This window comes from Gymnogyps californianus, chromosome 1 (genome assembly GCF_018139145.2).
Source record: "Gymnogyps californianus isolate 813 chromosome 1, ASM1813914v2, whole genome shotgun sequence".
NCBI classification, from domain to species: Eukaryota; Metazoa; Chordata; class Aves; order Accipitriformes; family Cathartidae; genus Gymnogyps; species Gymnogyps californianus.
Genome location: NC_059471.1, coordinates 74313342 through 74327872, shown reverse-complemented (window position 1 = coordinate 74327872; position 14531 = coordinate 74313342). Strand labels below are relative to the sequence as shown.

At 41.2% G+C, this 14531-nt stretch overlaps 1 protein-coding gene across 1 annotated transcript in view; it reads left to right on the top strand.

Moving 5' to 3' along the window:
- The first annotated feature begins 3848 nt into the window (after positions 1-3848).
- OCA2 (OCA2 melanosomal transmembrane protein) overlaps positions 3849-14531 on the top strand; it is a 182683-nt gene continuing 172000 nt past the window's right edge. The window contains exon 1 of the mRNA XM_050910147.1: positions 3849-4117. Coding sequence (XP_050766104.1) covers positions 3849-4117 — 269 coding nt within the window. The remainder of the gene's footprint in view (positions 4118-14531) is intronic.

The following is a 14531-nucleotide window of genomic DNA, read 5'->3' as shown; positions in this document are numbered from 1 at the left end:
GGTGACTTAGTGCAGAGGTAATGTTTTTTCCAGTCTTGGTGGGAGAAAGGCTGTGATGGATAATAAGATGTGTAAGACAGGAAACATGCTATTTCCGGGCATTACCTGGAGCAGATGTGATATTTCGTAGCCTCATGGCCCCTAAGATTAAATTTGGCTTCATTTTTGATTGCAAAAATGCTATGCTGTGCTTATTGATACACAGGAAAAGAATGTTTTAAATGATGGTGTATTATCAGCTACATCATTTGCCTCCAGCATTTTGTTTTGCAACCAAAAAGCAGGCTACACAAAGCCTCTTAAATAAAATAACATACCCTGTTGCTCTTAGTAGCACCTGAAAAGTTGAAGAAAAAAATGAATTCTGCACTAGTGCTTTAAAAGCAGATGTTCAACTGCTTGGACTGGGATGAAAGGGATGAAGAGGGATAACAAACACAGCTTAAATACTGTATTAGCCCTTTTATAGTCAAACTCCGGATGGGTGGTTGCTGGATCAATTTCTAGCTGTGGCTAAAAAACCCTTGCTAGTGCACGGCTCCAGAGAGATGAACCCAAAATGAACTTTCCTTGGCTAAAATCTCTTCTCATCTTCACATGATAACACCTCACCTATGTCTTATTGCTGATGGAGGCATTGCAAGACAAGAAAAAGGAAGAAGAAATAAAAGTGAAGAAAAGTTCTGTAACTACAGAGAAATGTGATCATTTGAGAATTTCTTGAATGGTAAATGCACCGATGTCTTAGAAGTTTAGATACCATGGTGATAGTCGCCTTAGCAATGTTTTAGCTACGTAGGTAATCACAATCAGACCTGTCTCTTGTGGCAAAATGCTGTATTATTTTATTTTTATTTATTTTATTATTTTATTTTTTTGCAAAGCTTTTGTGAATATGCAATAGTGTGGTTTATGGTTTTGTATCTAGGCATCAGATTTTCTCTCAAGCTTCTGGTCCTTGGCATTCTTTTATTTTTTCATTGAAGTTAATTCTGAAAATAAACGTCTTTCATGCTAAGGTTTTGTACATATGAGGGCCTGACTAATTTAGTCCTTACTCACCTCAAGATAAAAAATTCCCACTTTTGAGGTGAGACAGGATCAATTTTAAAGGTTGTGTTCAGCTTATCTTTTAAAAACTAGTACAGCCTGAGTTGCTGTAGGTTTACTGCTCATGTTTCCACAGCCTGACATCATTTAAAAATCTGTATATTTTCACAGCAGGCACTCAGACAAACCAAATGTTATTAAAAATGGAATAAATGGGCAGATGTCTCAATTATGATTTACAGAGTGTCTTAATAAAACCAGTATGTAAACATATAAAGTGAGATTGAAGACGAGCAATTATCTTTTCCATTTGGAGTTGGAAGTATTTGCATTTCAAAGTTATTTATTAGGAAGGAAGGCAGTTTGGGATTTTAGAACAAGCAAAACTGACTGCCTGGTAGGGCAGCAGGCTACCAGAGGTGACAAGAAGGTGTTGGTGGGGCAATGGTGGCCCCCACATGGTGTGCGTTGGCCCTCCCAACACGCCCAGCCTCAGGTCCCACAGTGCAGGAGTGGCAAGCCTGGCTTTCCAGGACTTTCACTCAGGATTTTGTCTTGGATCACCAAAATTCAGTGCTTTCCAGGCCATGGAGAAGCTCTGGATCAGCTCAGTGACAATGCGTTTGCTATTGCATCAGCTATGCTTGTGCTCCTTACACCAGGTGATGAAAGGGTTTGTCTCTTTATGGAAATATCTAGGGGAGAGGTATTATCAATTGAAAATTGAAGTGTCTTCAGTGTTTCTTGATGTATACCAGCCATGTCTAAAAATGGGAGCCCTGTGAATCCAATAGCTGCCACCTTCTTTCTTTCAGTAATTCACCACGGTCTCCCTACCTTTCCTTTCTTTTTTCTCCCTTTCAAGGAAACCAAGAAAGAACAAGTAAGCAAAGGCTTATTTATGTTTATGTTTTCCAGGCTGTTAATCATAGACTCATAGAGGAGCTTAGGTTCAAAGGGACCTCGAAAGACCATCTGGTCCAGCCTTTCGTGGGAAAGGGAGCCTAGATGAGATTATCTGACACCCTGTCCAGTCGTGTCTTGAAAACCTCCAGTGATGGGGACTCTACCACGTCCCTGGGGATGTTGTTCCAGTGATTCTCGCTGTAAAAAATTTCTTTCTTATATTGAGATGAAACCTATCCTGGTGCAACTTGTACCCATTGCCCCTTTTCTTCTCCATGTGGCTCCTTGTGAAGAGAGAGCCTGTCCTCTTTGTAGCCACCCTTTAAGTACTGGAATACTGCAATGAGGTCCCCCCGAGCCTTCTCTTCCCCAGGGAGAAAAGACCTACCTCCTTCAGTCTTTTCTCATAGGGTAGATTCTCCAGCCCTTGATCATCTTTGTGGCCCTCCTTTGGACTCCCTCCCATCTGTCTGCGTCATTATTGAATTGTGGGGACCAGGACTGGACACAGAATGGGAAGAGTCAAGTTTGTCAATCTACTTGCAAGGACAGGTGAAGAAGATTAGGAGATGAGAACTAAGGGCACTGGGAATAGAAAGAAAAAGAAATGCAGGACTGGGGAAGGAAATTCCACCTGGGGAAATTCAAATTTAGATTTGGCTAGCAAGCCTGCCTTTGCTTGGAGCCAAGATCTGCATTTGTGGTGACTTGTATGTTCAGACTCTTTTTTTCAGGAGCCTCCATTCCCTTCTAGCCTGCAAAGCCATGAGAGCTCAAAGCTGCACAAAATCATCATTAGCTCTTTGTTATTTCTCTTTCTAGTGATTTCTCCTGCTGGGGCTGAAGCAGAGCCTATTCCCTATTACTGTGCTATTTTTGCCCCACAGCCCTGCAGGTCTACCTTCGTGTCCTGTGCTGAGATCTCCGCAGGGAGGAGCAGGTAGGTGCTCCGACAGGGCTGCTCTCCCCCGCCTCAGGGACGTCGGAGGCTGACGGGCCGTTTCCTGAGCTCTTGCTCTCCTCTGTGGTGGCTTCAGCACTTTACGCTGAAATATTCCTGTGATTAGACTCCACAGCATGCGTTTAAGACAGGCTGATCTTTGACTCAGTCCTCATGTCTGATTTGTGCACTTTGTGGAATTCTGAAGTGTTTTTTATAACTTTTCACACTGAATTTTAATGATGAGAGCATAAAAGCTTTTTGACTGTTACGCACTAAGTTTTATGATAATCACTGTTAATAATCATATAATAGAACCTAATTTTCATCAAGGTTTGATTCACATTTCATAAATGCCTCTGGCAACTGGTGAAATGGCACGTTGTCTTCATAAAACTCAAGTACCTGCTCTGCGTAACGAGGGGCCATCAGCTGCAGCAGAGCTTCAGCATGACAGGGCTTTCGGAGGGAGCCCGAGGGCTGGGAGGAGAGCGGTGGCTTCCGCGGGGCTGCTGCCACCGCAGCCACCGGAGAAAAGCCGTGTCGTGGTGGTGAAGCAGTGCTGTTATAAGCCGGGAAGATGTTCCGCACCAGTGGCTCTTGTGCCTCTGACGCAGAGATGATTTTGGCTTACTCTTTGAGATACGCCAGTGCAAGTTGCTGGGAAATTTGTGGGAGAAAATCATGGCAGACATGGAAAAAGTAGAAGACCCATCTCTTTATGTATTTCAATGCTTCTTATAATGGCTAATTTTGAAGTTGCAAAGATGTTTAAAATGTTGGAATTATTCCTGGTGGAAATAAACCAACAAGAGAAATATCCAAAGGTGCACAAAAAATCTTTTGCTTGGCATTTCTAACACGCCTGTACTGAAGTAAACATTGAGTCAATTCAATTTAGTCCTAATATACTTGTTTTCACTTTCTTTAGGAGAACACCCCCCAGGGACAGATGTACTTGGATAACAAAGACGACAGTACAATTTCTAGACAGCAAGAGATGGAGCTGAATCAGACATCTTTACATCAAACCAGTTTATCTGCAAATGTGGCAACCAAACCGGTGACCAGAAGTTGCGGTGAGCTGCGGCTATTAAAAGAGAATCATGGCATGGTAGCAAATCTTGGAGAGCCACAGACTCTATGTGAAAAACCAGCAATAGAGGAGGATGGCTGCATTGCTCTGGGGAAGGATTTCACTCCTGTCCCCATGCAGGGAAGGTAAGAATAAGGACAAACAGAGTATTTTTTCTCCTAATCCAAATTAATTTTTATTTCCTTGCAGAGGTGATACATATGTTCATTAAGTGAATGCTGTTTCTCCCACCCACATAGAGAACAGGAAGCTTAATGGGACATCAGAGCAGCCTTAATTGCCATGGGGCGGTTGTGGATCACCAGATTTCTGAACTAATCTCAGCTTTAATAGCAGCCATGGGCCAATTTTTCTGTGTTTTCAAGATCAGACACATGGCTTTTCTTCCCTACTTGGTGTCACAAAACACACAGAGATAAAGCAGTTTTCACATCCCACCCCTCACCTCTTTCACAAAAATGCATCATAAGGCCATAAACTGAATCACTATGGCTAAGACTGTGAACACTAAAATGGCACTAATAATGTGACTGTGACAGGCGACACACCACATATCAAGTGTACAAGGAGTATGTGCTCCTTGTGTATCCTCTCCTGCATCAGGAAAGGTGCAGATCTGGGGGGGTGTGTGCTAGTCTTTCCTGTCGTGACAGATACAGCATTAGCAATTCTATTTGTAGGTGTTTAGAAATACTTTATAGACCCCAAAATATTGCAGGTGGCTTTTTAAACCTTTCTTGTTCACCCGTTCACTTTGTTAAATCCCTTTGGTAGCAGGCTGGAGCAAGCTTTGCACCAGCAGCAGCCACAGTGAGTGGAAGCAGGTGAACTATCAACCTTTTCGGGTAGTTTTGAGAATTTGTAGAGGTGACTTGACAGAGCCTAAAGCGAGAGCAATGCTGTACCTGATCCGAGCTCCTGCAGAGCACAGGCCTTGAAACGCTGCCTGGGGGTGTCTGCATTGAGCAAGATGGCTTACACTGCAGTGGTGAAGTAGAGTGCCAGCACAATTTCCAGAACCTGATGCTGGAGGCTCTTTTTGCACTCCTACAAATCAGGAAAAAACAGGGTAGATTTCAAAGCAGTTTAATGTTTAAATCAGATTTTTTAAAACTAATTAAAATTAAATAAACATAAAAGTACAATTTATTTAATTATGTAATTAAAGTGGATCAGAAGTGTAATGCAGATCAGAATACTGGGTCTTACCTGTAGTCAGCTAGACTTTTCATCCAAAGGACAGAATTTTCTTTTTATTTCTCTCTCTCCTTCCCTCCCTCCTCTTCATGTGGTTCTCCACAGCTGTTCATGTCAGGTGGGAGGTGCAGTCCTGGGGGCTCCCCACAGTTCTGGGCATGCTGGTCACATCCCTGCATTGCTGAGCATGGCTGAGGTCTGTCCCTTGCCCCTGCATCTCAGTTAGAAGGAAATCTGCTTATACTGGGAGGAAAGGAGGTTTGGGGCATTTTGGTAAGTTCCCTGATCTGGGCAAGGGGGAGCCAGGCTAGCTGGATGAGCTTTGCTGCACCCCTTACTTACCTACAGCGTAAGTGTGTCCTATAAGTCTACAGCAAACCACGTCAAGGTTTTATGTGCATCTGAAAGTATTTCCATCAGAGTGAGAATTAGAAATCTTTATAGCTATGCTTTCCACATATTAAAAAAAAAAATCAAATTGACAGCTTGACCACAAAAGCCATATAAATCCTTTAGAAATGATTTTTGGAGTATCCGAGGATTTGTTGTGTTGACTAAGAGTTTTACCGACAGAATCAAATCTTGTAAAAGTTCTTCAGTTCAGTGTGTGGTGGGGGTGAGTTAATGCCATCTTGTTTTGAAAGAGCATGGTAAGTATAACGTGTATGTGAGGGTGGGAGGAAGGCAGGGGAAGGGAAGGACTGGGTGCATCTGGAGAAAACATTTTTCTTTTGCAAATTCACATATATATCTTGCTACAGGTGTGTTTACCAGTGCTATTTACTGTCCTGTTAACTATCCTGGTACCGAAACAAAAAACATGATTGTGTTCTTACGGACCAGCTGTTAGCCTTCTGGCTAAGCTTCTTCCTGTTATTTCCAGTGGGTGATAGGAATTTGTGTACTGGCGATACGCAACTTGTTGTGAACCAATGAACCACAGTTTGGAAATCATGGTCACAGGTGCCAGAGATGAAAAATACTAAATCATGGGGGAGCCCACCTTCCTGCAAGTGCAGGGAGTAGCTCCGGGTCTTCTGATAATGCTGTTTTCCTGTTGAGTAAACTGTCATCACTGTGCATGATTTAGGAATAGATGTACAATTAAAGAGCCATCCCCATGCTCCTTTACAGACAAATGTATATCTAATCTTCTATAGCAATATATTAGGGCTCAGGAAGGAATATCCTGAAATTTCTCCTTGTTGATCTTTACCTCTCTTGCTCCTCCAATATTGATTTTTTTTGCATGGAGATGAATCTTACCTGGCTCTTCTTAGCATGTGTTTTAGTTAATGTACATTAGGTGCAGTTAAAATACTGATGTGATCTGTGTGACCCTACTAGTATGAGTAATTACCCTTAAATCATTGGGACTACTCAACAGAATGCAGATAAAAACATGGATAAACCTTTGCAGACTCACGAGTTGTTTGATGAGTTTCATTAGAATGAGAACTAGCTTTTAATGTAAATTGTTCTTTTGCTTGCAAAGAAAACTACTAATGATTAAAAAAAGAGGAGACCAAATTCTTTTTTTTCCATAAAGAGGTTCACTAAATTGGCATGTCTGTATGGTGTGTTTTAATGCATCTACTTAACTAAATTGCTGAATTATCTTTCAGGGATAAGATTCCCAGGTTCTCTAAATTGTTCAAATGTACGCTGAGACAAGACTTTCCAAAGAATCTGTTTAACAGAACAGGGGATTTATCTCGGTTGCTGAAATTACCTTTAAGAAAGTGTTCTTGAGTTAAGCGGGGCCCTTTTCCCAGGGACGTAGATGTCCACCCTATCTGGACTGAACAATTCCATTTGACTACAGCACAATTCTGCAGGTATTTTGTGGTCAGTGTGCGTATTGTCTCGGGCTGCCTGCCTGTCAGAATGCCTTCTCATTTACTTTGCATATTGAAGAACAGTACCTTCTGACTCCAGCTTTTACTGCGTTGCCTTAGGCTCCATGGGCTCTGTGTGAGGAGGTCTGGACCATCCACAGTGGTCACTCCAATGACTTTGTCTTTCCAGAGCATCCTTCCCACTGAAATAAGCCTGTCCGCCTTGTTGTAAGCAACATACTTCCTTCAGTCCCGCTCTCTGGAAGTGCAGACATGCCTCTCTGAAGTGGACTGTGAGTGAGCTCCAGTGACGTTCAGTGGGAATGCACCTGGCCTAGGTGTACGTTTACACTGAACTGTGGTGTAGTTTGGTCTATTGGAAATACAGGTTTTAAAGTACTGCGAAAAGTCAGTGAAGTCTGGATTTTGATTTTGCACTTCTCTCATTCTCCTCAGCCTTTAAACAATGGATTGACGAGGATCTTTTTCATTACAGTTACATGAAAGTGGCTTTTGCAGTCGATAGACATCAGCCCAAGCCACCTTCCTGAGTCCCTTACCTTGCAGGAAGATTTCACACTGCTCTGTGGCAGCATTGGCAATGCTCTTCACGTCAGTCCTGGCATCTCCAAAAGCACAGGCTACTTCCTTCCATCATGTCTCTGCACGTACGGGATGTGGCCACAAAAAAGGCCCCTTGGTTGCCTTGGTCTCATCATCATCAGTGCTACTTCCATGGCAAAAGCCTAAGGGCATGGCTTTATATCAACCAAATCTGAAATCCTCCTTTGTGATCCACAGGAAGGGGGTGAAATCAGCTGTTTTCAGCTTAGGAGTTAGTGATCCTCAAAGGTCATCTATAGAAATAAGATGAATAGTAATTCTTAATCCCATGTAACCAATTACTTTGTCTTGCTATTTAAAACTGTGTTGCTGAAAAAAGAAGGGCCTTCATTGGAATATAAAAGTGGTGGAAGGTGGTGGAAGAGCAGAGTAATAGAGTAACTAGATCCTGTGGCATTCATTTCATATTGCCTTTTGGTCCCTTTCTTTCTTTGATGTAGTTGCTGGTTGTACCTCCTTTAGGTGGTCAGGTAATAACATTATCTTCTTAGGGAAAAAAAAAAGGTTGGCAGTTCCACATTCATTATGTCGTGAACTTTTCACAAGAAATTAGACTGTGAAAGCAAGGTGATGAAACCAAGCTCTAGTGTTACTCCAGTGAAGTTATATTTGGATGAATTTGGCCCTGGAATTTGCTGGTCATTTAATATGATAGTTCTGGGAAGTTTTTTCTTTTAATTTTTGTGCCTCATTGAGAAGATTAATCTCTGGGATTACAAAAAATAATGTCTTTTTTTGAATCTGCTTGAATTTGTGTTTCATCAGGCAAAACTATTTCTCTCAGCATTTCTACTGTTCCTCAGTTTCACTTATGTAATGCTCAGTTATGTAAGAAAAAGTAAAAACAATGAATGAAATCCAGCTCTTCCTTTGCCCTGAATCTGTGGTCCCAGGATCAGTAAGGAGATTGGTTTGCAATGAGAAGGTCAGTGAGTTTAAAATGTCTATTGAATTCTCAGTTTGCAGCAATACAACAGAAAGATCGCAATTGTATTTCCTGTTAGTTGGAGAAGCTGGGAGAGGATAAGCTATTGTATAGTGAAAAGTCAATATGAAAATGAAGTTATGCCTTTAGTAGTGAGGGATTATAAATCTCAATTTTGATTTTTAATTATGTTGATATATTGCTACTTTTAAAGGACATTTATGAGACTTAGAATTAGATGTCAAGAAGACATGGTTACTGTCTAAATAAGTAAAATTTATGTGACAATTTAAAAGCTTCTTCAGACAGGGGAAAAAGACTGAGGAAAAAAAAAACCTCAAAAACATTCAAAACACATTTTTGTGTGTGTCCTAAGACTAATTTTGGTCTTTGGCTATTAGAATAAAATGGGATCGTCTTCTGTTCAACAGTCAAACAGGGAAAGCGGTCATTTTCATATCGTAATTGCATGTTTGTGTAGGAACCATTCTGATTTTTCATGTCAATCACACGAACATTAGAGAAGAGTCCAGGACAGATAGATGACTTCACAGTAAACCGTCACATTCATCATTCTCGTGTGGCTTCTGGTGATCTTGCTTGCTGCCTGAATGGTGACGCTTCTGGCTTTCTTTCCATTTCTTATCTGTAGTGAATGTTTCTGAGTTTTGATTTCCCTTGAGGACCTTTAAATGCTACAACACTGCAGTGAATAAACAATATTAAAGAAGTTTTAAAGTCACGACTTTACTAATTGATTTAATTTGGTTCATTTGGTTTTGAATATACTCTCTCAAGCATTTGTTGCTAACATGGAGGCATGTGGCCGCAACACAGCTTGTCATGAGCAAACTGTGTAGGGGCATGGGACTGCTGAGACTCTTCTAGCTCAGATTACAGCTCCCTGCCATTGCCCCTACTACGTCACAAAATACCACTGAAAACCTGAAGAACTTAAAAGAAGCAGTAGGCAGCTCTAGCAAACCTTTAGCTTGAATGGTAGGAAGTACAACAGAAAGACAACTATGCACAATAGGCAAATAAATAAGTTAATTGGAAAGTTCTGCCCCCTTCTACTCTCTGTTCCCCATTAGAATGATTTCATTTCTCTGTCACTGTGTACTATTCATCACGTCAGTGCTTATTTCTTATAATTATTCACAATATCTCAGTATCTCATGTACTACAATTTCTGTTCTGTCATCGGCAGACTAAAACCATAGCACTCCCATGTAACCACTCAAATGCTTTTTGATTCTGACAGGACATTTTGGTAAACAAAAATCCACCGCTATTAATTTTTGTTTCTAAGTGCTCTGTTGAAAGAATTAGGGGATACTAATTAACTGCTTCGCACTTTCCCAACTGTCAGGCTAAAAACTGAACTCAGCAGTCAGTGAAAAATTTGCAGTGTACCAACCTCCAAAGATCAGATGTTTCAATTGAGTCCCTGTGACATTGCACACAACTGTTGAATTTTGCAAGCAGCTGCTCTCTTCCTAATGGTTAATAATATGGTTATGTAGGGTTCATCTTCATTAGACCTCTTAGGCCAGTCATGGAAAGATGCCAGTAACATACAAGCTTCAATCCTCTTTGGGGTTGGACAGCTGTTTCCTCATGTAAACCTCTGTTTAAATGGGGAAAGGCTTTTAATGTCAGCAATGACTTTTTTACATTGTAAGGTTGAAGTGTTAAGCCATCCAGACAGCCAGACTTTGAAAAGAAATGTGTTGCACGGAGGCAGTCACAGTTGAGCAGGAGGGCATGCATGGGGCTTAAATAGCTGATGTGAGGAGCTATCCATGTAAGATGAAGCAAATAACTCAGTCACTCAGTATCCCTCAGTGAAGCTTTTTCTTTAAAAAACTGTTCTGTGTGCTTTGTTCCTGGCTGATGTGCCTATGTGCGGGTGGCAGCTCTGACATACTAAACAATTTGTGGGAATCAGAACTTTGTACTTGCAGGTGATCAAATTATACTAATTAATAAGAATTCAGTTTTGTCCCCAATTTTCTGCCATGTAGGTGTGCAAAAAGTTTATGTGGGGAAGAACAATAGAGTCTTTGCTGACAGTGACTGGGGAGAAGGAAAATAAAGCATTGGAAATCCACGGCCCTTACACGTATCACTGCATCAGGTGGCCATGCGGATAGGCAGCCCCGCGGCACTGTTGTTGGGCGGTAAATGGTCTGCATGGTAACATGGCAACTTTTCCATGGGCCCAGGCCTGTAGTTGAAGGATACAGCAAGACAAAACCTGAAAGTGCAGCCAAAAATAGGTGAGAAAGGGAGTCATGGAGAGGAATCTGATGTTTGAGTGTAAGTTTGGACCATTTAGCTTTAAGACTTGAACCTCAGTGGGCCTGAGATGGGGCAGGAGCCCATGAACTTTGCAGAGCGTAGGAGGAGAGAGCCCAGGACAAGGGCAGCTTGGTTTCATGGTCCAATCAAAAATGAAGTAATGCCAGTGGGGCTCCCTCACAGTAAATATCCTGTAGGAGGTGGATGTACAATCTCCACTCTGCTCTGAGGGACAGTAAACACACACACCTCCTAACTCTTGAGTAAGTGTATGGGCCACCAGACTCCAAGGCACTCTTTTTCTTTTTTGCTGTTTCAATTTATCGCTCTAAATAAATAATGAAACATCAATTGAAACAGCAACTGTAACTCAGGTATTCTATTTTCTAAGTAAATTTCTTGATAATCAGCATTGTTTTGTTTATCTCCTCCTCCTGCTGCTTCTTCCAGTGACTATTATTTTGTTGAAAATATAAGGGCCTGAAGGAAGAGAGGAGGAAGGGTTTGTAGGCTGCTGTCTTTCCTAGTAGTCAGGGTAGTCAGGTGAGAGCTTGGGTAGCTTCGTTCATACTGAGCATTTGCCCAAAAATATTGCCTCAGCCTCTGCCCAGGCTACTGGAGAGCTGCTGCTGAGCATGGAGGGAGGAGAGAGGACTCTCATACACAGGTGGAAGGAGAAGCATCTGGAAGGAGAGATATCAACAAAATGCAGAGACAGTAGGAATAGTGAGAAGGATGAATGGAAACCCTTCCATGCGGCTACAGAGGGACACTGGGTGAAGCTGAAATACAGCATGAAATACGGAGTGAGAGCAGGGTGTAGCAAGCTATGGAGTGAATTAGATAAAAGCAAGTTAATGCCGTGGTTGTAAGCCAGACTCTGATGCAATCAGTCCTCAGTTATGATAAAAAATCCTAACTCCAGCCAAAGCTGCAGTTAACAAAAGAGTACGAAACTGCGAGTCCCAAACCTTGAAGCGAGGCAGCCGAGTTAACTGCATTCCTTGCTTACGCTGAACGCCTTGCACTAGTGAGTACTTGCAGCTTGATGTTCCAAACAAAAATAAGACATGTTAACAAAATAAAAACATGGAAGGCCATGATCCCTCAAAAAATAAAACAATCCCACCCTGCACAGGGTACAGAAAGAAACCTTTCCTTCCTTCCTTTTTTTTTTTTTCATAGCTTACTGTTAGGAACAGATGTTTCAGAGCATACTTCTGCTTGGTGACAGGGATGTATTTCAGTCTGCCCAACACTTTAAATGTCTCTCCCATTAGAATTAATTAGCATCAGAGTGGTTTGTCCTCTTGTGTTAGAAGCACTGGAAATCATTCCTCAACCACAGTAAAATTTTCCAGGATAGTGGTGGTCGTACATTTAAGAACTGAAGCTCATGTTAAATTGAATGTAGTTGATGGAAAAATAGATTAATGCAGATGGAAGAAATTAGCCAGTGAATTAAAAAAAAAAAAAAAATAGGGTCACAGTCTGTAGTCTGGCAAATCATATGGCTTTTTTAAAAACCTGCTATTCATAAGGAGCTCAAGTGATTTACTCTCTGAAATACAGCAAAAGCTGATAAATGAGTCACCAAAATGCTTACAGACAGTGACCAAACAAGCAATTCTCTGCTTGATAGGTACTAATGGGACTGCAGGGGCAACCTGCAATAATTGTGCTAATGGATCAGCAGAAATCAGAGACCATGCAGAACTCTGTCCGCAGCAGGTCGGAGCTAAGTCAAGGACAGCACAGTGAGGTGGAGCCAGGTCTGTCAGAACTGAGTAAGTTCAGAAGTAATGCACTTGGGTTTGTTTTTTTTTTCCTTTGCACATTTTTATATGATTTCTTTTGGGCAGGGTGAAAAAGAAAACAGATTGGCAGTTACAGAAACTCACAGTTTTCAGAAGTGCAGCAGAAGATACTGACTCAGTACTGTCTGTGAATTAGCATCATTCAGAAGCAGCTGTGAAAGCCTGAAGGTTTTGCTCACACTTTCTGAGCTACTCCCTTTTCCGTGCTAGTCAGTAAGGACAGTAAACACAGTCCATCTGCCATTCACTCCCTGCTATCCTTGAGCAGAGTTTCTGTAAGGACTCCCTTGCCTAAAGTGAATCTCTGGCAATGGTGGAGTATGAAAGCGTTTCTTCCAGACGGCCATGCTGGCAGTTATATTGAACTGGTATGTCTGGCAGGGCATTGCACTTGCTGTTTGAGGAGGAAGCACTATACTGTTGATGAATTTATTGTAAGAAGTCTAATCCTGGTTTAATACAATACTTCCTTGGATAGGGTAGGTAAATATTTTGCAGTGACTTTTCCATTCACTCTTGTGGTCTTATGTAATTTATCTTCTCTGCTGCCGAGAAAATATAAAAGTAAAAGCAGCATCAAATATTCTTTTGTCTCTAATCTTTCTAGGGGTCATAGGAGCAACTCTACCTCCTCAGCCACGTCAATGACATGTGAGATGCAATCCTCTTTAGGAGTCTATTGACAGCTGGTTCATCATGTAAACCTCTTACAGTGAAAAGCATGAACATGAATTTAGTGAATCTGTCTGATAAAAGGAAGAGTAAACCCAGAATGGAGCGTAACAAGGAATGCACTTCTGTTTTCTCTGATGTGTCTTTAATTGTGTAAGCTAAAACAGCAGGGCTATGTCGTAATACTATATAAATACACAATTTTGTTGCATCCATTGGCAGCAAATAGCTTCTTTGCTGAGCTGCTCTGTGTGCTGTACGTTGTGCCTCCCAGTGCTTTCCAGTGCAGGCCAACAAGAGCAAATGTTCTACGCAGAAGTGGTGCAATGGAATTAGTGCATTTTAGACAGAGTGTTTGGCTCACGTCTACTTGGCATATTGTAGTCTGTGCCCCAAAATAAACTAAGCCAGAACTGTAAGGAATAGTGAAGTTTCAGAGTAAAAATTTTGAACATCAATGTGTGGAAAATTATTGTTTTTAACCACAAATAAAATGGCAACAAGCGTGCATTACAAACCTGTTCATAGTTGTATGACAGTATTGAAGAGGATTATAGAGCCAGAAATATTCCAACTAGCCTATTTTGACAGAAGACAGACTGTCCTTGGCAGAAAAGAATGATAGATTGTCATAAGGTATGGGTATCGTGCTAATCACTGTTTTGAACCTATAGCTCTGTCAATAAAATCTGAAAGAGCTCCACTGATGTCATTAGACCCGTCATGCTTTCCTTCAGCTGGAAATCTGATGTTTGTGAGGCAGAACACACAAGAACTCCACATCAAAAGCGGTTAACAAATGTACCAATTTATTTACAGTTTAGAGTAGGACTGATAATTTAATTTTCTTGATATGTCAATCCAACAAATGTTTTAGGCTCAAGCAGACAGGAAGGAGCAAAGAGAATTCTGGCTCTTCATACTTGTTAAACACTGTATGAATCTGGGGAGATTTAGGTCATACATATAATGCTTTGAGATCATTAAAAGTAAGTATTGACACCAGCTTCCTTATATTGAATGGAATTTATTTACTTGTATGCAGAATCTATCATCAGGATTCTACCCATGCTGCATATGTATCTCTTCAGGGATAAGGTCTTCATGGTATTATGGTCTACATCACATTTAGTCTTCTTTAACATGAAAGTTGCAAGTAGGA